Here is a 23,632-nt window from a genome sequence, read left to right as displayed (position 1 = left end):
GTTGTAAGTGTTTTCTTTAGGTGTGTGTTTCTTTTTGTTTCCTTCGGGCTCAGAGGTAATGTTTTCTGCCCGGTGTTGCAGGGTCCTGATAACCCCAAGTTTGTATTCCAGAGGGTGGTGGCAGTCAAAGAGTAGCTACTGGTCTGTATGTGTGTTGGCTTCCCGTAAACTTCAGTGTTGAGGCTTACATCCAACTTTTTTCACACCTTGCCTCATGTGATGAGGCAAGGTGTCAAAAGGGACAGCCCCCACTTAGAACTTCCATGTCCTGGATGACTGAGAATCTACAGAGACTTATTAACCATACATAAGAAAAGTACAAACCTTCACATGTGTTGTAAAACTATTCTTTTACTTTTTATGATTGAAACAGTTTGTCAAGATCTAGACATATCTTTTTATTCTTTCCATGCATTTTCATAACCATGCTACAAGATCATTTTTACACTTGCAAAGCCAATGGGCTGAGTTTCACTCTTTGTCCATGTTTGACATTCCTGTATTAGAGGCTAGAGCTCATGGTGGTGTACGCACAATTGTAGCGCCAGACTCTCTGACTGTAGTGAACTCAGAGGTTATCATTTTCAAATGCAGGAACGTGTTTCTTCTTTAAAAAATACAATATATATTTCAAGAGAGCAGAGGAATTTCTGCATTTAACTGGACACCGCTGCTTTAGCTAATGCAAAGATGCAGTCTTTCGTTATCTCAGTGGATTTTTTGGCCCATATAATGCAAATGACCAACAAGGCTAAGGAGCAAGAACATGCTATGTTTAAATTTGACTGTGAGAGCTGAAATAGCCTCAGCATCTAGTTCACTAATGTTTCCAAAAGTTAGAACAGTGGTACTGGCTCTCGAGGCAAAGTGGAATAGAGATTAAAGCATTTGCTTATCTGCTGCAGAAATTTCCACTGGCCTATTTGCATCCACTGACTTTAAACCAAACAAGTAATGATGCACGTTTGAGTACAGTATGAACAGAAACCTGTAGCTATTTGCTGTCTGTCTGTTTGCTCGTTTGCGTCATTCCCCAACTTCCTCTTTGTCGTGTGGTTGCTGCAGAATGTGACGTTCGTCTCTGCAGATATATAAAGGCAACGCTGCGCGGGCTCGTCAAACAGACGCAGTTAGAGATCTCATAACTCTCTAAGAGCCCAACATTTAGTCATACATGTGCAAAGAATTGTTGCCATGCCAGGTTTAGTCACATCTCCAACAAAGGAGCTTCAGCAAATCAACATGGACACTGACAACAAGAAGACAGAGAAATACAGGTAAAATTTATTCTGGCCAATCAATATCATTACATCTTGTCTTGTTTTTGTTTGAATATAAGTAAAATAACTTTTGTTCATTTCTGTTTGATTAACCAGAGGGGGAAACCTGAAGTATCGGCTGCAGCGTAAATCATCCCAAGCCACAAAAACTGAGGGGTAAGTGAGAAAAAACTCAACTACAAGCTAAAAGCAAACCCTGCTCATATTTTATGCTTCATGTATGGATAACTGTGCTAACTTTATTCTCCTCGTTTACAGGCTTTGTTTTGAAGATATGTCTCAGTGGTCACAATCACTTGAGAGGCTTCTTTCATCCAAATGTAAGTTAATCAATACACTGTCTCAGACTCATCTTAGTCACTAAATGTCGAAAAACAATGGCTAACTGCAGATCTTTTTTTTACCATCTTTAGATGGAATGAAGATATTCCAGGCATTCCTGAAGTCGGAGTTCAGTGATGAAAACATTGAGTTTTGGGTGGTTTGTGAGGAGTTTAAGAAGATAAGAAATTCCTTCAGGATGTCATCCAGGGCGAAAAAGATCTTCAAACGCTACATTCAAGCTGAATCTCCCAGAGAGGTATGTAGCTCTTGATAATCCAGACAGATTTATGGCACTTTACAGAACAAGGAGCGCTGGCTGCTTTAGTTTTTCTTCATTGGTCCTCATTATGTTTCCTCTGCTTCCAGATCAACATTGATCAAAAGACGAGGGAAAGGATCCAGCAGAACATAGAGGCGCCTTCTACAGTGTGTTTTGATGACGCTCAAAAGATCGTCTACGGGTTAATGGAGAGGGACTCTTACCCACGTTTCCTCAAGTCTGACATTTACAGGACTTTAACGGACTCCACATCACAATCGGTGAACATGTAAAAAGAAGTGGAGCCTGAGACTTTGTGTGTGTAAAAGCTGGACTTTGACGCTACGCCCAGTACTGGACTACCTGAGAGGAGCCGTGACGTCTGCTTGTTTGTCCTGAGACTGGTGGTGATGGACACCAAAACTAAACCCAGTTTATTTCCATTACATTCATACTTTTCTAAAGAGTTGGAAAATAAATTGGGAGTGGCTAAGACCTCATCTGAACTTGTTAAAAAGACTTAGCCGGCACTTTAGTGAAAATCTGTGAGAAGAGTTTGCTAAGAAGCAGACAGTGTGCTTGGAAATGCTGTGTACAGGTCACGACTGCTTTCCCAAAATGCCACAGTTCTCTAAAGAGAATGCTGGGGACTTTCTGAGTGAGGCACCAGGAAGCGTGTGGTCAACGCCATCCACACAAAATGAAACTGCACAATCCGATATCTGCACATGCACATCATCTGAAGTTTATTGTTATTTCACTAAAGCAATAAAAAAGTAGATGTATCTAGATGTGGATATTATGCACAGCCTTGTGAATTTAACATTTTTTACATAGTGACATCAGTGCTGACACAGTAAGCCGATACATTGTAATGATAGTAATCTATTATAAGCTATATGTTAAAAAAAATGTATTCCAGTTTGCGAATGTGAATAATAAATGGGTTTGTGACAAATAATAAAAACAAACTGTTTTAAATGTACATTGTGACTACATGGTTTTTTTGAGACACAAAGAAGAGCTGCTTAAGCTTTAGTTAAACACCTTTTTAAGAATACAGGAAGTGACTTAGTCAGCAGTTCATTCATTTCTTTTTCTCAGTCATTCATAAACTGTCTCACAGTTATAGTATTTACTACCCAGTGGGTTTATGATATGTAGAACAGCACAACGTACCAGGACACCTAATCTTGAAACTGTGGCCTCATTTCTTTTCCATGTTATATAAGTAATTCTTTTTAACTGTTTTTAAGAAAAAATCCTTTGCACAGGATGTAAACAGGAAGCAGCTGGCCTCATATAACTACGTTAGCTTAGTTTAGCTCAATGCAAACACACTGAAAATTAGGAGGACCTCGAGAGCCTAATCGTTTTGTTTGTTTCCTTTGTTTTGCTTTTTTGACAATTATTTTAAAGTAGCAAGTTTAGTAATCATGTTTTGCTGAGCCAGCAGGGTTTTTAAAAAATCCCTTTAAACTCCTTAATATACATTTTTCCCCAGTGAAAAGGGGATACCATCACAAAGAACTATTCATTTTAAACTGTCCATATAAAAAGCATTCTATATTGTATCAGCCTGTTGCAGCTGCACTATGGATTGTTTACACTGACTGAAGAATGCCGGCCATGCCATTAAACCAATAGAAGCCTTGCACGTTTTTTTGTGCAGCCGAGGATCTTTGGTGTCTTTGAGACTGCCAAAGTTACTACTATAGTTCAAAATCATGATATGCATCGAGCATCAGTGAGGTTTCAGCAATTTCGAGTGCTACGTGAGCAGACAGGTTGTTACAAAATTCTTCCACCTACACACGGTCTGTTCTTACATCAGCCTTTCATGTGTCATCGGCCTTTCATGTTCTTAAACGGGTTATCGTCCCACCATCCTGCAAGTCGCTCAGCCTTTCGCCACCCAGTGTCTCATTCCTTAGTGTACCAGATGTTGCCGTTGCATGTTCCTGTTAATGCAGCTAAAAGTTTTAAACTGAAACTGGATTTGTCGGGGCTTTTTTAAAAAAAAGAAATTTTGGCTTTTTTTCTTTTTTTTTAAAAAAAAGGAAGTTTATCTGTGAGAACACATCAGGTATCACTCTGCTAAAGGTTACAGAAATTAGGAAGATCTGTTTAGGCCTAACTGCTCCACCACATCCTCTTTTAATCTCACTTGTGTACTTTTGAATTTGCGCAGACACACAATGAGAGAGAGAGAGAGAAAGAGAGAGAGAGAGGCATATATGTAAGCAGTCATGACCCTGAAACACCTTTTGGGTTGTCAGGTGAGTAAAACACAACAAACTAAAGGTTAAGCACCACTAATGCCATGTTGTGTTTTTGTCAAATAAACTTTCAAAAGGATCTGAACTTTTTGAAAAATTCTTCTAACTATTATTTTAATCTTTAGTCAGTCATGGCTGACATGGATGGACCGCTGTCTGCTAGTCATTTCCCTTTTTACACTGGTCTGTGTGTTGGCAACAAGATGATCCGGTGATACGTCAGTCATATGATTATAAGCCACTATCAGAAAAAGTGAGTTAGGGTGCTTTTTTAACCACCCTGAGATACTAATCACCAATGCGTTATTGATGACTATCTACTACCCATTAAGAATACTACTCAGCAACTAAGACTAAAAGTCACCAATGAAACTCTTAGCCACCATATGTGTCATTAGATGGAAGCGATCATGCTTTCAGCACGTGACAGATCTTGCTCAACCAGTTCAACAAAGAAGGCTTTGTTTTACATCTATTTTAATGACATGTAAACACGTTCCACAGAGGAAACATTCTGCCAGGTGCAAAAATTTGCTTTTACCAAACGTGATGCATAGCCCTCCTGCCATCCTTTAAAAAACTCACACCCATCACCCTAGGGACCATTCTCAGCCACGCCATAAAAAGACCATATATCCATATTTTATTCCACTTTAAATTAGCCAACCTTGTAAAACTACTTCTCCCTGAAATATTCATGTAAAGTTTTAATTATATTTTCGTTGTTTTAACCCTTCAAATCCCAGTGTTATTACATGAGCGCCCTGTGTTATAAGCCCCAAAAACCAAAAAACGAAACTAAATATTTCCACAAAAAACCAGTTGAAGTAATATGTGATTGTCATTATAAGTAGGCCTTTAGATGGACCAAAGATTGGCACCAACATACATTTTGACCTGCCATTATTTTTTTTGCATTTTTTTTGCAATTTAAAAATTAAAACTTCAAGGCCCTGAGTCTTCATTGACATCCAAGAAAAGAAGAAAAAATAAAATCATATGATGATAATTTGGGGTTGAAAAATAGCGTTTATAATGGAAGTCAATGGGCAGAAAATGGTCCCCAGGGTGATGGGTGTGGGGATTTCTGCTGCTCAGCCATTTTAGGCTGATTTAAGGAATTCACACTGGAATATTAACATTGACAGGTAAAAACTATCCTGTGGCAAGTTTGGTTATATTCCACTGAACACAGTGGAAATGGCAGCCATTTAACACATAGCAGTGGCACAAAAAGGTCCCAAGAAGGCAGGAAGGTTAAAAATAATCTGCGCTTGGAGGACGACAGTGAACCTCACGGTACAAAAGTCAACTCACCTGAAGTGGCTTGCAGACTTTAATTAAAGCTAATTCAAAAGACAGTGAGCTGAGCTGATACTGGCCTCCTTAAGATCATGCTGCTAACATGACTAAAGGACAGAAGTATATGTTCAGCTCATTTTTCATTTTTTGTTTAAATCCAAAGCAGGCCACACTGTGCATATGCACACACACATTCATACATATTTATATATATATATATATATATGTGTGTGTGTGTGTGTGTGTGTGTGTGTGTGTGTGTGTGTGTGTGTGTGTGTGTGTGTGTGTATGTGCTGTCAGCGTTAATCTCGTTAAAATGACGTTAACGCCATAACCGCATTAACGCGGCAAATCTCCGTTAGCGAGTTAGCGCGGATCACCCCGTATGTGGGGCTGCACGGCGTCAACGCGTTAGCATGGTTAGCTTGTTAACGCGTTAGTGCCGTCCAACCCAACGCACCAGGTGATCCGTGCTAACTCACTAACGGAGATTTGCCGCGTTAATGCGGTTATGGCGTTAACGTCATTTTAACGAGATTAATGCTGACAGCACACACACACACACACATTATATAAATTTAAAAAAAAAACACCCAGCACGCCCCTGCGGGTGGTTTATCCTTCAAGCTCGGGTCCTCTACCAGAGGCCTGGGAGCTTGAGGGTCCTGCGCAGTATCTTAGCTGTTCCCAGGACTGCGCTCTTCCGGACAGAGATCTCTGATGTTATTCCCGGGATCTGCTGGAGCCACTCGCCTAGCTTGGGAGTCACCGCACCTAGTGCTCCGATTACCACGGGGACCACTGTTACCTTCACCCTCCACATTCTCTCGAGCTCTTCTCTGAGCCCTTGGTATTTCTCCAGCTTCTCGTGTTCCTTATATATATATATATATATATATATATATATATATATGTATATTTCCTCATCCCCACAAACATTGCAAATCTAAAGAATATAAACGTAGACACAGACAGTTGATGTGATAGGCTTTTTTAAACTCAGTAACAGTAAGGGTGAAGTCTTAAATCTATTAAATCTGCCCTAGTTCGCATCAGCCAACTCATACAAAAACCAAATTTGAGGCACAAAATGTCTCAGGTTATTCTGACCTGCAGGTCAATGGACCGCGAAAGAAAACAATAACCCACCGCTATCTCACTGCGCTGATGTGAATTGCAAATAAAAACTTGTAAAACTTTTTTCATCTTCCATACTTTCCACTGCTGCACTATGTAAAACAATAACAATTAAACACTGCTGACCATGACCCTGCCATTCAAATGAAGGCCCCATGTTTAGATCTGGACCATAAGAAGGTTATATATAACTTTTTTTACAACAGGTGTTAAAGAAATTTGCAGAATTATCTGTGAGTGGCTTGCACAACAGAAAAGCTTTCAGGGACTGTGATGTCTGTAACTAATGGAGTTTTACTCATATGTGAAGCAGTCACAGTTTTGTGTATTCTGCAATCAACGTACACATTTGTGTCCTAAATACGTGTGAATTAACTGCTTTTATGTAGATAATGGTGTAACACGCAGGCGAGGGCAGACCTGGTTATGCTGTTTTGCTCGCCTACTCTGCTTCTGTTTACATACTTCCCCAGTAATGACCTTAATAAAAAATCATCTGCCCCACAAAGCATCCATATTTAGTCATGTGGTCCTGTTCTTGATTTTCATGTCAACCATGTAAGTAGGAAAGATCATTTAATCTCTCTTCTTTTGGGTTCTTTTATTAAAATAAATGTCTATTAGTTTAAACAAATTGTTGAAAGCACACTGAGTTAGCTGCTTTCTCTCTGTCAGCTACTTCCTGGTCACAAAAGCACACTCTGGTCAGGCAGACCACACGCAGATAACGTGCATCATGTCCTAGTTTCAGTCACAAGTTCAACTTTAAACTTGTCTGTACCGGTTTGTGTTTGATATGTCTGGTCTTTCAGGTCTCTTATTTACAGCGTATTAACTGTTCATACAATCATTCCCTGATAAACAAATGCAAGCTGTTTTTTTATTATTCTCTGTTAAAGGAACCTTTACATCTACATTTTATCATACTGACGGCTAGTTGAACTTAAAGAAAAAGTTAAAGAAAAAAAGAGGAGCTAATTAGTTAGAGATAGCTAAGTTAGTTAAAGGGGACATGAAATGCTACACATATAACAGCTAATATACACCATTGAGCCCTGCTCTCAAAAACTGACATAGATGTTAGACTGTCTGTGAAGCTGGATTTAAGAAATCAGAGCTAGAAGTTAAAGTTTGGCTGTCTTCTGTCAGTACTCAAACTAATAGACTCAAACAGGCTCTCCTCTACACAATCCTCATTTATAAAGTGCTTTACAAACAGCATTTTGATTTTTAGTTTTAGTGTTGTTATTTTCCTCTGAGTCAGCGAATCTGTCTCTAGTTAGCTAACATAAGCTAATGTAAGTCTATTAGCTGCAACAGACCAACCGCATGACGTTACGTACCGTACTGACAGAAGATGGCGCTAAACATGTTTTTCAAACTTGAACTTTGAGCCTCGATTTCTTAAATCCAGTGTTACATCTATGTCAGTATTTGAGAGCAGGGCTCAGTGGTGTATATTAGCTTGTGTGTGTCTAGCATTTCTTGTTCTCTTTAAGAGTCAATGTTGTAGTTTTTGTTAGTAAATGTATTTTCATGAAACCTATTGTGTACTTTCACTGTGTCCATATGAATGTGTTGCTCTGCTCTGACGTTTCCTCCACCAGCAAACCAATATTTCTGCTTTCAAATGTAATGCCTGTTAAATAGATTGTAATGGCTAAAATGATGTAAACATGCTACAATCATGTTTTCACAGGATTCTGTGCAGTCCTCTGAATAACTAAGTGCATCCCTGTCATGCTCCGGGGTCTGTTTTCTGATCTTGCTGCGTTTTGGGACTTACCGATTTAGTTATTTGAATATTATGAGATTCCTGCATTGCCTAGTCTTAATGTGTTTCTTATTTTTGTACTATTCTGTGAACATAGTCTTGTTCTTGGTTTCCAGTTGGTTTAGTTTTTCCTCCCTTTCTGTTCCTCTTTCTCTCATGTCACTTCCTTTCGTATTTAGTCCTTTTGCATGTATGTTTCCCTTATCTACTTATTTCCCTTCCTGTTTCCTTCGTCTCTTCCCTGTTTTTCGCCCTTTTGTATTTCCTTGTGAAGTCAGTCTCATCTCCCTGTTGATTCAAGACCAGAGACCTGGAGCTGCAAAACATGCCCAAATCAAATTTTGAATGCATAAATGTGATCACAGAGTTGTATAGTGGTGCATGTTTCACACCTCAGTGGTTGTCATCAGCAAACCATCTGACATCCAGTAATAGAAGAATATGTCACACCAGTCATGCCACTGCTGTGTTATTCTGACTGCGCATGTAAACTTGAACCTGCATGTAAGGAAACGTTCCAGCCAATATGACATCAATGGTTTAAATGCATGCATGCCATCATTTGCTGTTTGTACATATTTTGAAAAACATGTCCATTTGAGAATTCAAATATTATTTGAATGACTAAGCAAGTTTAAAACAGACGTATCCAGAGTAACTTGCTCCCATGCTGTCAATGAGTATACTCTATTCAAACTCAAAGTCATATTGTCCTAATTAGAGTAAGTACATTTTAAAAGCAACCCCCTTGCCTGCTAACAAACTTCTACATAATCACAAAAGAAGGCATCCCCTGCCTCAGTATGACAGTATGATATACTATATATATTAGACTGTTCCCCCCATTCCATGCAAGGCCACCTGGGTTGGCTGGAAGACTGTTTACTTAGCCTGGCAGGGCGAAGGGCACTGTCTCAGCTGAACTCTGGACACACACACACACATACACTGATATGCACACACTGATCCCCCCTCCCTTTCCAAACGTCTTCGATGCTTGTGCCCTACTGGGGAAGATGGCAGTTGACTGGACCAGCGCAGACATGCTGCAGGACCGGATGCGCTGTCTACACCGGCTCTCTCTTACTCCTTACCCGCCCCTGTTGCTTGTCTTGTGTTTCTATGGTGTATTGATAGTCATGTGCTTTTTGTGCTCAGGTGTTTTTTTCTGTTATCAAACTGTTCTCCCACTAGGAGCTCAGTCTGAGTGGAGTTTTTTTTTCTCCTCCTCTTACCTCATGTTATGTATTTTCGTTGTTTTTTTTCCTATCAGCCTACCTTTCTGACATGTCTCCCCAATGTGATGTTTGTGTAAAGTTGGTCAGAAGGTTCCTTTGTAAGTGTGCATGCGCCATTAGCGTGCTGCCTGCTGTAACCCTAATTTCCTTCGGGATTAATAAAGTATTCTGATTCTGATTCTGATGATATGGCAGCTGCACAGCACAGGACAGAAAGGACTTGGCCCCGGGTAGTGAGAATAGTACAGGGGATTTTGGGAATTTCTTTCCGAGATCTGAACTCAAACTATGCTCGCCGTGTCCAGAAAAAGGCTACCTGTGTTGATGTGGACTCCATCCACCTGGGTAATAAACTGTCCCTCTGCCTTCTGGAAGAAGTTATAGGACTATAAAAACAAGAACCACCAGACAGCATAAATACACACCTTTAAAGAGCAGGCGTGTGTCAATTTCACCATGTGAGTGCACAATGACATTAAGGAATCTTTGAACCTTTATCAGTATAGCACTGGTATCACTCCAGGACTTGACAATCAGTGCATCCCCAGTGCTCTGTGTATATTATCTGTATTTGTTGTTTATTTATGATAAATGTGATCATTTTGTAAAGGAAATCATCACTTCCATTATCCTTTCAGTGTTTCTGATGCACATGCTTTCAGCCGAGTTCTTCCTCTCTGCTTAAGTGATGCTATGCTTTAAAATTCTAAAGAGGTACTTCAGTTCAGTGAAAAAGTAATTTGAGTGTTCCCATACTAATTATTCTGGTGAGGAAGAGCGTGCATTGAAATATAAAATCTCTAATTTAGCTTTTTTTTTCTGTTCTCTGCTAGTTGAAATAACACCAGTTCATTCCATGTTATTATTTTACATATATACCAAATAACCAAGATTTTATTTTTATTGAAAATATTAATTCAGCCCAAGTTTCTCCTGCTGATATTAAAGCGTCCCTTCCAAGTTTTAATCTCTTGATCATCTGATGTTTCACTCCAACTATGTCACTTCTTTAATCTTTTAATCTTAAAGTTGTCTCATTTGTAATACAATGAGGAGGGTTTTTAAGGCTTTTTCTGCAACTGATACCGAGTACACCATTTAAATATTCCAGCTGTTATCCTCTCTAGTTTTTCCTTCATGACCTCAGACTGCATTTTAATATTGCCGTATCTGATGTTTTCTTTAAAATGCAAACAAATCCAAATCATGTGCTGTTCTCTTGTCAGCAGACAGGAAACAAATGAAGTAAGCCTCTCCTGGGACACTATTTGAGCACAAAAGTAATTCTGACTTGCATTCAAGTCAGTTTTGTTTGTAGTGACTGTTTTGTTTATAATGAAGTTATGTTTTCTCCGTAAAATTTGGACAAATAGCATTTCATTCTGAAGTCAGAGCTCTTTGAAAAAGGCCTGGACATCCAACCCGCCTGTCAAGAGTTCCAGACGTTTGACAGTCCAGAGGAAAGACAGAAAGCAGCCAGTATTTACCGAATTCGTCCAGGCTGAGTCACCTAAATCAATAAAAACCGTGTTCATGAAAAGCCTGGAAAGCAAGCGTGAGCACTACCCTGTATAATCTGCACGTACAACAACCGCAACACCTAGAAATTGAAACTGCAATCACAGTGTAGGTGGCTGGATGCGATACATTATCTTCTGCATGAGGGAACACTATGTTCAGATATATTATCCGTGTGTTATTGCTATCCAATTTTTGTGATTTGGATTTCTAGTCAATGGAAGCCATTAGTCATTGCTTCCTTCTTCCTGTGGCACATGAGATAATCACAGCCCACTAGAGAATGCTACTTTCTCATGTTTCATTCAATCTAAGCAATACAAAGACCTTTTTGATGCAGCCTCTAAACAGAGAAGCTCTGGAAAGCACTGCGAGGCCTTGAGGATAAAGAGCACTGGAAACATAATACAACATGATTCCGGCCCATCTAGTCTGCAGAGTGACCTCTGTGTCTAGCACAAACTGACATCATTTGTGTTGTTGACAGTGGAAAGTGTTGCACAGACAGACTGGGGAAGTGTTGCTGATGGGCACCATGCAGACACTTCCCCTTCTCTCAAAATATCCCAACAGACTGATGGCCGTGCCACTGAAACTTCCACACTACAGGGAGTACCATCTGGTGCACAGATAACACTTGGATGGAACTAAAAGTAAAACTCTGCTTTTCAATAATGTGATGCTTCTGGGTGAGATAGCCATTGTTTCAAGTGTGAAATTCAATATTTATTGATCGATACAAGTGAAATGTAGATGGCCAGAGGGCTGTTGCATGTATTCTTGCACAATCTTCTCATGTGTGCATCATAAAGCATTGCGATCCCCGAGAGTTTATTGTGATAGCGATATATTTAAATTGTTCAAGCGTTGCAAAAACGGAACAAAAACCCCCATCTGTGTTTTCATGGGTGTAAAAAGTGCATCACGTCTCTTTGCAGTTGGTGTGCTACTGCCACACAGTGGCGACTTGAAAGACGTGCAGGCAAAATTTAAATTTGAGCCACTGAAAAACACCAAAAATGATGCAGCGAAGAGTAAACATTAAATTAATCTTTATGTTTAAACTGTAAATGATTATATATCATCAACCAGATCAGCAATTTTGTTATAAAAAATGTGCCTCCTTCCATGCGGTGTCCGGTTGGTTGCAATTCAATTAATTTTGGAAATGATGATTAGAATTTGTCCATCAGCAGAATAAGTTGTCAGGAAATCATTAAAGTGCATAAAGGGCCAGTTGAAACACTTGTTGGAGGATGTGGAAGAATCCAACTGCATGTGATAACCAGTGATGGGAGACAACAGGAACGTTTATGTCAGGCGCAGTGGCCCGTGGACATGGGATGGACTCAAGTGCAGATTCAAAACCGGAGGCCAGGGGTGAGGTGTAACGAAAAGAGATTTATTTTTACAATGCTCAGAGGCTAACAGAAAGTGCAGACTGAATCAATGAACATAAACTAGGTGTCTGAGGCGAGAGAAAAATACTGTGGTGATAACTAGATGGCAGGGATAACTGGGTGCAGGTACTGGGCAGGGGAAACTGTGGCGGGCCAGGGCACTGAAACAGAGGACAGAGCAGTCAGGGGAATCCCACAGAGGTTTGCGAGTGAATCCAAGGATAGTACACTGAGCTGTCTTACAAGCTTGCAGGTGGGGGTTGCGTGGAGGGGGGAGGCAGGAGAGGTCCAGGCGGGTGCTGCATGCAATGCAGGGAGGCAGGCAGCAACTGGTATCCAGGAGAGCTTGGTAGGTGGGTTTCAGAGGCTGACGAGAAAAAACAGAGATTCGGTTAACACACACGATTAGTCACCAAGGAACGGACGTGAGGCCGAGAACTGACTAAAGTTGGCAGATAATCTGGCGAAGACCAGTTGAGTGCGCCGGTCATAAATACTGCTGGTACGATTGCCATCAGGTGAGGAGCAACAAAGACTCCACCCAGTGGGGAGGAGCTGATGCTGTGGAAAACCACCCAGACCACGACAGTTTAGGTATCTAGGCAAACATCTGTCAAGAAAAACACAATTAGTGTGCCAAGTGGTGGGAGGTATTCTATCTTGTTATTTCTATAGTACACAACTACTGTACTGTGCAAAAGTCCTGGGCCACCCCTCATTTATATTTTGCTTTCAAGGTGTTAGGTTTTCTGAAGGTCTTTTGTTGTGGATTTTCGGATGACATGTATACCTATATACACTATATATCTATCTGGACTGAACAGATAGATATATAGGGGCGATCGTGGCTCAGGGGGTTGGGAAGCGCATCTGTAACCGGAAGGTCGCCGGTTTGATCCCTGGTCGTTGTGCCCTTGGGCAAGACACTTTACCCTACTGCCTACTGGTGTTGGCCAGAGGGGCCGAGGGCGCGATATGGCAGCCTCACTTCTGTCAGTCTGCCCCAGGGCAGCTGTGGCTACAACCGTAGCTTGCCTCCACCAGTGTGTGAATGTGAGAGTGAATGAATCGTGGCATTGTAAAGCGCTTTGGGTGCCTTGAAAAGCGCTATATAAATCCAATCCATCATTATTATACTGTAATGTTTGCATAGACTCTTAAGCACAAGACATTTTGCCCTCACCATAGTTTATTGAGGTGGTACAGTAATAGGGAGGTTAATGCCAGGGAGAGTCCTCCTGAACAATTCACTCTCCAGCTCCAGTAACTAGCTCTCCCTTAAGGATCATGACAACGCTATATAATCACATATACACACATACATTATAAATCTACACTGGAATGTTTTTATATATGAGAATCACCATGTTAAGCATTTAACTTATATAGTTGAGCACCTGTTGATGCATACTGCTTGTTGTACGATTTAACAATTAGCATTAATGTGCAAATTTTGACCGTTTTGTGACCTATTGTGATAAAGCAAAGCAAAGGGTTAATCCAGAGCTTCCCAAAGTGTGGGGCCCGCCCCCTAGGGGGGGGCGCAGAGCCATTGCAGGGGGGGCATGGTATGAAAAGGGAAAAAAAAACAAAAACGCTTGGACACTGCTAGCACAGGGCGCCCACACAAACGCAAAGCAGGAGATGCAGCAACTTCATTCTAAGCCAAAGACTAGGAAATATGGTGAAGCATATCTTCCCTTTGGCTTCACCTGCACAAGTACCAAGGTAGGTCTCCCCTGCAGAATTGGTTTTCCCTGCGTCAGGAGCACGCGCTGGGCAAAAAAAACAACTGCACGTAAATAATTACACTGTGACGCCTCTGCTTTTCTTGCTTTGTTTGGACCCGGAAAATGCCGCATCAGGCCAAAATCCTTTCCACGCCCACCCCCGTGACATCACGCTCCAAAGCCCTATAAGCAGTGTTGGGAAGGTTACTTTTAAAATGTATTCCACTACAGATTACCGAATACATGGCCCAAAATGTAGTTTTTAATGTATTCCGTTAATTTGTGTATTTACGTTACACAATGTGAGTAACGTATTCTGAATACTTTGGATAACTTGTTATATTGTCATGCTTTTTTAAAACTACATGAACTACAGTGATCTTGTAGAGAAAACTATTTCTGTATCAGTAATATGTTTTCTTTCTGTCTGCTTTGAGAACTGCGCATGATTATTTGCAGCTAGCAGGTTGTAACGTAGCCCTCAGTAATAGTAATAAATCACACAGCAACAGTACATCGAAGATACTGAAGTGGTACATAACCCAGGTAGCTACCACTAAAACAAGGTAGCTGCAGTAGGCAGTTTTTTTTTTTTTTTTTTTAAAGAACTTACTTCCAGATGTTTGTTTAGGTTGGAGGTGGAGTCTTTAGAAGCTGAGAGCAGCTTGGTTGCTGGCAAACAGAGTCTGGATTGAACAGTCAGATTTCGCCCATCCCTTTCTTTAAATGTGAAGTGGTGTCGGAATTTCCAAGTAAGAAATGCATTCCTGCCCGTGCACTGCTGGATCTGTTGTGCTGGCTCCGGGTCCATTGTGCAACTGACGCCACCAACATTAATAGGATGCCTACATTAGAGCCTCTTATTTTGTTTGGGTTTCCAGCAATGCGTGAAATTACCAAAATTAGAGAGGGGATAGCCTAACATATGAAGCAGAAAATGACCGCTGTGTAATCCATTAATTTCAAGAAAGTAACTTTATTCTAATTATCACATATTTAAGTGTTAACTGTAAAGGAATACAGTTACTCATATTTTGTATTTTAAATGCATAACGCCGGTACCTGTATTCAGTTACTCCCCGGCACTGCCTATAAGAGATGGGTCGGAGGGGCCACCGGGGCTCTTCTCTGTCTCTGTGTGGCTCTGCTGTCTGTGCTTAAGGCTCTACATTCCAGGGTTTGCTTTGTTTGCTTTGCTATGGGTTTTCTTGCTGTTCTGTGTATGAACTATCTTGCTGTTCATATGTATTAAACTCTGTTCCAAGAATTCTACTGTTTTCCCGAGGATCTTTTTGAGTGAACTGATTTAATTGGATCTTAAAAAAAACTGGATCTCCACATCGTTGGTGGGATAAGGTTATCATATTGGCTTTAAAATTTACAATCCAACACTTTCAGTGTGATTTGTCTTCTTGAAAAGGGACCAACAGTGCCACCTAGAAAACCAGAAAATGTTAAATGAGCAGGTGATTCAAATGCTGTAAGGTGAACCAGAGGCACTGCTTAGAATTTTATTTTATTTTTTTGCCTGTCCCATTTGGTTCTTTTGCCATCAGAATTGTTGTCTGAAGGCCAAGAAAGATGCCATTACATTACAAAAAATACATATATATATATCACACTGATTCTTGAGATAAGGGACAAAACATGTCCGGCAGATAAAACCCAATTTTGTGGTTAAAAATATGCATACAAGTGTTAATCCAACTGCCTAAAAGACAAACCAAGGCAATGTTTTTACAACAAAAGCATGATTTTGCATTTTTTATACACATATATTTATTTTAAATGGTACAGTACATTACCAGTACCTTAAAAATCCATTGTCCTGAAGCAGGTGTGATAATATTAAAATACAGAAAAAAATTAAAAGTAATGTAAAATTAAACATCATGGCTCTCGTCACTAAGTATTTAAGTCAATACCTGTGTCCAGAGTTTTTGTCAACACCATCAGATTTTTTTAAAAGTACAAAAAAATCAGGAATTATTGTGGGCGGCTTACACTCTGAGGACCCCTTTACCACTTCCTGTTTGATACACATGCCATGAGGTCACTGCTGTGATAACTTTTTTTATTTTTATTTCATTTATTGCACACCTTTCTGATAAAACTGTGTCACAACCACAGTGCGTCAACACCAAAGTCGATGTAATCAAAATAAATTTTTGTAAAAAGAGCTTAATTTAGGTAGATTGTAGAGGCCATAAGCAACTGATGAAAAACAAGATGGCTTCTGTCAGAAAAACATGTAATTATGAGAGAAAGTAGGGTATTTTGTCAACACCATCAGATGTCAACACCATCAGGATTTTTGTCTGACGGTGCTGACCCTTTTTCTAATGGTGTTGACAAATGCCACAAAAGTGTCCTATTAATCAATTATATTAAGCTATTTTTATTAATATTTCAGTCATATTACTTCCTGTGTATTTTAATGATATTTCTGCTTTACACATGTGTCAAATTGTCACAGGTTGCCGGGGCAAGCCGTGTGTGAATTATTAACGGACCCAAGATGCAGACTGTGTAGTTGTGAGCGAGCTTTATTAACAAAAGGTGAAACAAACAGGAGCAAAGTGGACGAAAACCAAAACCTAAGAGTAACCTAAACTGGGAAAAACTAAGCAAAAACAAACCTGAAACCTTGAGACGTGAAACAGAGCTGCGGGGAGATTACACAGAAAAATGGAGGGGAACGACACAGACAAACCAGCAGCTACTACGACAGAAGACACGACTAAAATACACTCAGAGAAACACAGGGAGATCACACACAGGTGGGGGACACAGCTGGGAGTGATTAACGTGAGGAGACCAGGGAGGCAAACTGAAAACACTCACATAAGACGCAGACCTTCACAATAAAACAGGAAACACATACACGTAATGACACAACACACAAACTTAACACTGACTGGGGGACACAGAACATAGGAACATGGGAACATAGGAACATGAAACGTGAAAAAGGAGCGTACAAGAAACCCAGAATAAACAAAACCACAGAATAATAATAAACTAAAACATAAACACAGAGTCACAGACTCCGGACCATGACACAAATATTATCAAATTTGCCTTATCTTGAATCTCATTGTTTATGTATACATTATTAATCCTGTAGGAAAATGCTTAGTCCTCTGCATTTAACCCATTCACTCAGTGATGCAGTGGGCAGCTACCAATCCAGGATAGCCGCTGTTTGTTGGATTTGAACGCCCAACCTTTCGATCATGGGGCATCTACTGAGCTAGCTGTGCCCCGAGAGCTGTTCTTTAAGTGATGATGTATGAATCCTGTTTCTGGGCCTAAACTACTCTGTGTTTATTAAGCCTGTTGTGCTGTTAAAATGTTTTAATGCTTTTTATCGTATTCTATTACATCTGAACAAGCCCCTAAAAACAGCCAGTGATCACTGTCAGCCTAACCATCGGGAACCCTCACGTTAACTTTTATCAAGTGGAAAAAAAGTTAGCATTCATCCTCCAGCGTCACTGTGTTTATATTATGCTAACATAGCTGTGTCGCTAGCGATCATGTAGCACATCACTATATACCAGCTAGCCCAACTTCAGTAACTCTACAGAAGTCACTGCTGTTTAGTTTTCTGTCTTCATTTATGTTGGAAGTGGTAGCAGAGCTGGTATGTTTAGGTGGAAACAAGCAATCTAACTTTAACTCTGTTAAATTTCATATATTCTGTTTTCATGGATGCCTGGATGTTACACCTGGTAGAGCCACACTGATCATTTTATTAAAGATGAAAGAATTTAGACAGTTTGTAACTCTCAGTGATGCCGCAGAGTTCCTTTGGCTTTGGGATCTGCAGCGGAGTTTGGACCTGGAAATGGCTAATGACATCAAACTTAATGGCAGGATAGCATTTCTATTGCTTATTGCATAATTGTGTTGTGAATATTCATCCTTAATCTGTGAAAAAGCATAAGGTTCAGAAAAATTATAGTAATTACAAAATGGTACATTTCAGGCTAAAATAGCAAAGGGGAACCTGTCAGTAGAGGAACGAAAGAGAAGGAACAGGAATGATCGAAAAAGAAGGAGAGAAAAATTAACAGCCAGCCTGAGTTGAAGAAAGAGTTTCTCATAAAGGGAAGGGAAAGATGGAGAAATAGAGTGAAAGAGGGAAAAATAAAGAACACCAGTGATCTGAAAGAAAGAGAAAAAAGGCAAAAGAGAAGGTTTTGGAAGAAAGCACAGAGAGACAAAAGGAGAGAAAGTCCAGCAGGGTCTAAACACACAACCACAGAGAACTTTAGGAATCAAGGAGTAGTAGGCAGCTACTTGCTGGTGAACTATTAAGATGTAGAACCTGAAATGTGCAAAAACAGAATTGTTATGATGTGTCTTGTGATATTACATAAGGTGTTAAGGTTAAATGGTCATTTTGAAAGAAATAATATCTTGTTTTCTACTAGTGCGTCACCACCGTCAGACTTGCGTCACCACCGTTAGCACCTTGTCAACTCCATAATATGGAGTTTTGGTTTATTTTTCTCTTTTGGAGAACCATATAGTTTCCTCCCTCATGATCTTCCAATAAAAATATGTAATTTTCTCAATAAATTTGTAATTTGCATGCTGCTAAATATGAATGTTTCTTATAGAGATTAAATACAAGCTTCTGAAAATATGTATGACTGTAACTTTAATAATAAAAAGCCAAAACAATCTTACTTTTAAATGTGGTATAATTTGAAAACATATGTGCATAAACAATTGAACAGAGAAGCTGCTAATAGTCAAAATAGCTGAAACAACTTAATTTAAAATATAAATTTTTGCATTTCTTTGTGTCTGACGGTGTTGATAAAAACCTTGCACTTCTCCAGCAAAAACTTTGTGTAACAATTATATGTAAATATGTTTTTGAAAAATCAAAAAATATATTTTAGAAAATTAAAACCTGTTTTGTCCCTAATCTCAGGAATCACTGCTCAATCACCTGGATCACCTGTTGAGAGAAAAAAAAGAGAAAACAAGAAAAAAAGAGAGCAATATAATAAACAAGATCATCACGATAACCTATGTGAATATAACAGTAAATACTAAATATTGAATATTATTGTGCAGCACGTAGGATCAACAGCGCACAGTGTGCTTTGAGGTAGCAGCCAAAAGAGGTGTACAGGGTGGACCATTTATATGGATACAACGTAATAACATGGCAATGGTTGGTGATATTAAAGTCCTGTTTGTGGCACATTAGTATATGTGAGGGGGCAAACTCCTCAAGATGGGTGGTGACCATGGTGGCCATTTAGAAGTCGGCCATCTTGGATACAACTTTTGTTTTTTCAATAGGAAGAGGGCCATGTGACACATCAAACTGATTGGTAATGTCACAAGAAAAACAATGGTGTGCTTGGTTTCAACGTAACTTTATTCTTTCATGAGTTATTTACAAGTTTCTCTTTGTTCACAGCCATTGACATTTCGAAGAGGTTAACACGTGAGGAGCGGATCGAAATTGTGTTGATATCTGTTGAACGCAGTAACCGGGTCATTGCAGCAGATTTCAATGCAAGACACCCTACGAAACCACCCATCTACCATGCTACAGTTAGCAAACTGCTTGCTAAGTTTCGTGAAACTGGTTCAGTGTTGGATTTGCCAAAATGTGGACGCAAGAAAACTGTTATTACTGAAGAAACATCAGTGGCTGTCCTAGCTTCATTCAGCAAGAGCCCACAGCGTAGCACTCGTCGCATGTCACTGGAGAGTGGCATTAGTCGAACGTCCCTTTGGCGGATATTAGCTACTCACAAATGGCACCCTTACAAACTCCAGCTACTGCAGCATCTCAACGAGGATGACCCAGATCGGTGCACAGAATTTGCAGAATGGGCAAAACAAAAATTGGAACAGGACCCTCAGTTCACGCAGAAGATTTTGTTCAGTGATGAGGCAAACTTTTATGTGAATGGTGAAGTTAACAAACAAAACCACCGCTGACACTAACCCACATTGGATGGATCCCTCCAAGACTGTTGGAACAACAAAAGTGATGGTTTGGTGTGGTATGTGGGGTACAACGATAGTGGGTCCATTCTTCATCAATGGAAACCTCAAGGCCACTTGATATTTGAAATTGCTACATGATGATGTGTTTCCCTCTTTATGCACTGAAGCTGGCACGTTCCCTGAGTTTTCCAGCAAGATGGTGCACCACCACATTATGGGTGCCAGGTCCGAGCATTCCTAGATGAACAGTTTCCTGGAAAGTGGATTGGTCGTTGTTGGCCAGCTGAATACCCCCCAAGGTCTTCCGATCTGACCCCCTTAGACTTTTATCTTTGGGGTCATCTGAAGGCAATTGTCTATGGTGTGAAAATACGAGATGTGCAGCACCTGAAACTACGGATACTGGATGCCTGTGCTGGCATTTCTCCTGCTGTGTTGCTATCAGTGTGTGAAGAGTGGGAGAAGAGGGTTAGAAGAGGGTTGCATTGACAATCCAACACAATGGGCAGCACATTGAACACATTTTATAAGTGGTCAGAAATCCCTATCTCCGCCAGGTCAGAGGATGTTTGGACTTATTGGCCAATTTGCATGAAGCCCGGGAGGCGGCGCAAGCTCGGAAAATAACGGACAGACAATGGCCACCCCGGAGCAGCCGCGTCAGCCTCACTTGCCGGATGTGGTTTTGCCCGGCTCGTCTGAGCCATCTGCGGGGAGGAAACCAACCATTCCCATTTTATTACGGTGTATCCATATAAATGGCCCACCCTGTAGTTTGTGTCTGTGAGCACCCGTGTGTACACCTGTGAGCATGAGCGCGCTTCATGTAACAATCTGCTAGAGGGTGTGGGGAGCCATAGCCCCGCCCCCCAGGGCATGAGGCAGGTATGGAGGAGATCCAGGCTCTAGACATCCAGAGACCCCCAGAGTGCAAGAGTCCAACGAAAACCAACTGCGGGGCAACCGTGCCACTCTCTCGGAAAGAGCTGAGGAGAGCCCCAGATGAAGGGTCACCCAGCAGCTGCGGAGCTGAATCCAGAGCGCCGGACACCAAGAACCACCAATGCACCGATGTCTGACGGCGTCAGCCACTGGCAGGGGGAGTGGTGGGGGGAGATAGGCCTCCATACCTTGGGGGGCCTGAGATGTCCCTAGAGAAGTGACGTCTGATACCCAACCTGACATATAGACACAGACAAACAGGCACACACAGATACAAACATCCATTCCCACCCTCATGCTCTCATATCAAAGTCAAGTCAAAGTCAAAGTCAACTTTATTTGTCAATTCTGCCACATGTACAGGACATACAGAGAATAATTTCGTTACTCTCAAACCCTAGATGAAATAGCAAATGAACATTTAAATATAAGAGAGTGATTAAAAAATGCAAATAAAATAATTAAAAAGTAAACATTTTAATAAATACAATACAATTTAACAAGAAAGCTATGCAATATACAATATACAATATTCAGGTAAGGGTAAATGACATTGAGTGTAAACCAGGCAGAGTAGTGCAAATAGGCAAATAGTGCAAATGGAGATTTAGTAATATACGGTAAGAGATAGTATAACAACAAAGTCTTATGAGGTAATGGCAGTCCAATGCTCCAATGGCAGTCCAATTTGCTATGCAAATACTCAGCACTCACCCAACGTGAAGACAGAGATAAATAGACACTGTACACACAATCACACTCCCCAAACGTACTCTATGCCCCAGGTCTAGGTACCTTTGCCCCTAGAGGGGGAAACTGCACCCAGACCCATGTCATTATAGAGCTTGCTTTGAAAAACTGGTGCGCAGTCATGTTGGAACAGAAAGGAACCATCCTCAAACTGTTCCCACACAGTTGGGGGCATGAAATTGCCCAAAATGTCATGGTAAACTGAAGCATTTACAGTTCCTTTCACTGGAACTAAGGGCTCACACTATAACCCCCCCCCCCCCCCCCTCCCCCCCAACCAAACTTTATGCATGCAACAGTGCAGTCAGACATGTACTGTTCTCCTGTCAACAACCAAAACCAGACTCGTGGGTTTTTTGTCAGTGGATTACATCTTTAACAGAAAATTTGCAAAACATGACAAAAGAACCCACAAAATCTGTTAAAAGACTGTGATGTGGTCATTTTCTGTGCTATAGAATAAAAATAAAGATGAGCTAAAGTTAATCTTAACCAGGTCAAAGTAAACAAAGTGGTTGTTTTGCATCAATCCTAGATTACCAGAAGAAGAACAGGAAAAGATGGTGGAACGGGCTATTTGTCCTTATGACTTTCTGCTCAAAGCGTTAGAAAGACTAAGAAAGGTAAAGGTTGGAAGAAAAGACTAAAGTGGACTCTAGTAATCCATTAAAAATACTCTCTGCTACAATTTAATGTACATATGTGCATAAAATTAAGTTTAGGGATATTGTGCTCACAAAATAGTTTTGGACGTTAAATCCTTTTGCACATCTGATGGAAAATCCAGTTCTTCCCTTCTCTGTTTTAAGTTGACCTACCTAAGTGAATGGCTCCATAGACTCATGTTTGTCTTTATCTCTATTGACTTTTTCTATTTAATCCTCTATTAAAAGATATTTAATGCAGTTTACCAAATGCCAATGGACACTTCTCCCATTCTTGTCTTTCTTCTTACACCTTTCCCCCTCTCCGAGTGAAGCTATCTCACAGTCTTTTCTTTGTGAAATGAAACACACCAGTAGGCTTTTAGCCAGCAGCAGACTGTGTGGCCAACATACAAACAGTTTATATGTTTGCTGATGTTTGCTGAGCTGATAGAAACGCTGTATTTGTTCCTGCCACTTTATGCAACATTTAATCACGACCAACCGCAGCATCGCACACAGTGCAAGAGTGATGACTTCAGCACTTGTGATGCAGTTTGCTTTATCCTCATCTTCCATGTCACCAGCTGCACCATACAGTGGTTGTGGTTTCAGTTTTAATTGCCTCCCCTGCATTTCTCAGCTTTTGTTACAAGCAAACCTCAGAGCGACTGCAAATTTCCCCCAGCCTTGCAAACCGTAACATTTCCATTACAATCTCTCTATAAAATTTGTAATGTGAGTAATAACTTTATGGTTTGAAACTGTTTTGTGTAACACATCTTTAACTTCATTGACTCTATGTGTCATGGTCCGGAGTCTGTGACTCCGTGTTTATGTTTAGTTTATTATTATTCTGTGGTTTTGTTTATCTTGGGTTTTTGTACTCTTCTGTTTCACGTTTCATGTGCCGATATAGGTGTCCTCCAGTCTGTGTTCAGTCGGTGTGTTTCCTGTTTTACTTTGAAGGTCTCTGTCTGATGTCAGTGTGTTCTGTTTACGTTTCCCCTGCCTCGTCAGCTGTTATGTCTCCCATGTGTGTTTCCCTCCTGTTTCCCATCCCCTGATTA

At 40.5% G+C, this 23,632-nt stretch overlaps 1 protein-coding gene across 1 annotated transcript; it reads left to right on the top strand.

Moving 5' to 3' along the window:
* The first annotated feature begins 1,131 nt into the window (after positions 1-1,131).
* On the top strand, positions 1,132-2,836 carry LOC146648465 (regulator of G protein signaling 13-like). Its single transcript, XM_085388668.1, has 5 exons — positions 1,132-1,277; positions 1,377-1,436; positions 1,539-1,600; positions 1,694-1,860; positions 1,971-2,836. The coding sequence occupies exons 1-5, from the start codon at positions 1,195-1,197 to the stop codon at positions 2,154-2,156; spliced, it is 558 nt and encodes a 185-aa protein (XP_085244794.1). The 5' UTR covers positions 1,132-1,194; the 3' UTR covers positions 2,157-2,836.
* The last annotated feature ends 20,796 nt before the right edge of the window (positions 2,837-23,632 follow it).

Source organism: Rhamphochromis longiceps, linkage group LG18 (genome assembly GCF_057381845.1).
Source record: "Rhamphochromis longiceps isolate RC_006_pf linkage group LG18, R_longiceps_female_GT1.1, whole genome shotgun sequence".
Classification (NCBI taxonomy): Eukaryota; Metazoa; Chordata; class Actinopteri; order Cichliformes; family Cichlidae; genus Rhamphochromis; species Rhamphochromis longiceps.
This window is presented reverse-complemented; position numbering and strand designations above follow the sequence as displayed.

Bases quoted from the DNA above. Each gene is read 5' to 3' on its own strand.
- LOC146648465 (XM_085388668.1), top strand. From the start codon at position 1,195: ATGCCAGGTTTAGTCACATCTCCAACAAAGGAGCTTCAGCAAATCAAC. The intron at 1,437-1,538 runs GTAAGTGAGAAA...CCTCGTTTACAG, and splicing joins CAAGCCACAAAAACTGAGGG to GCTTTGTTTTGAAGATATGT. The intron at 1,601-1,693 runs GTAAGTTAATCA...TACCATCTTTAG, and splicing joins GAGGCTTCTTTCATCCAAAT to ATGGAATGAAGATATTCCAG.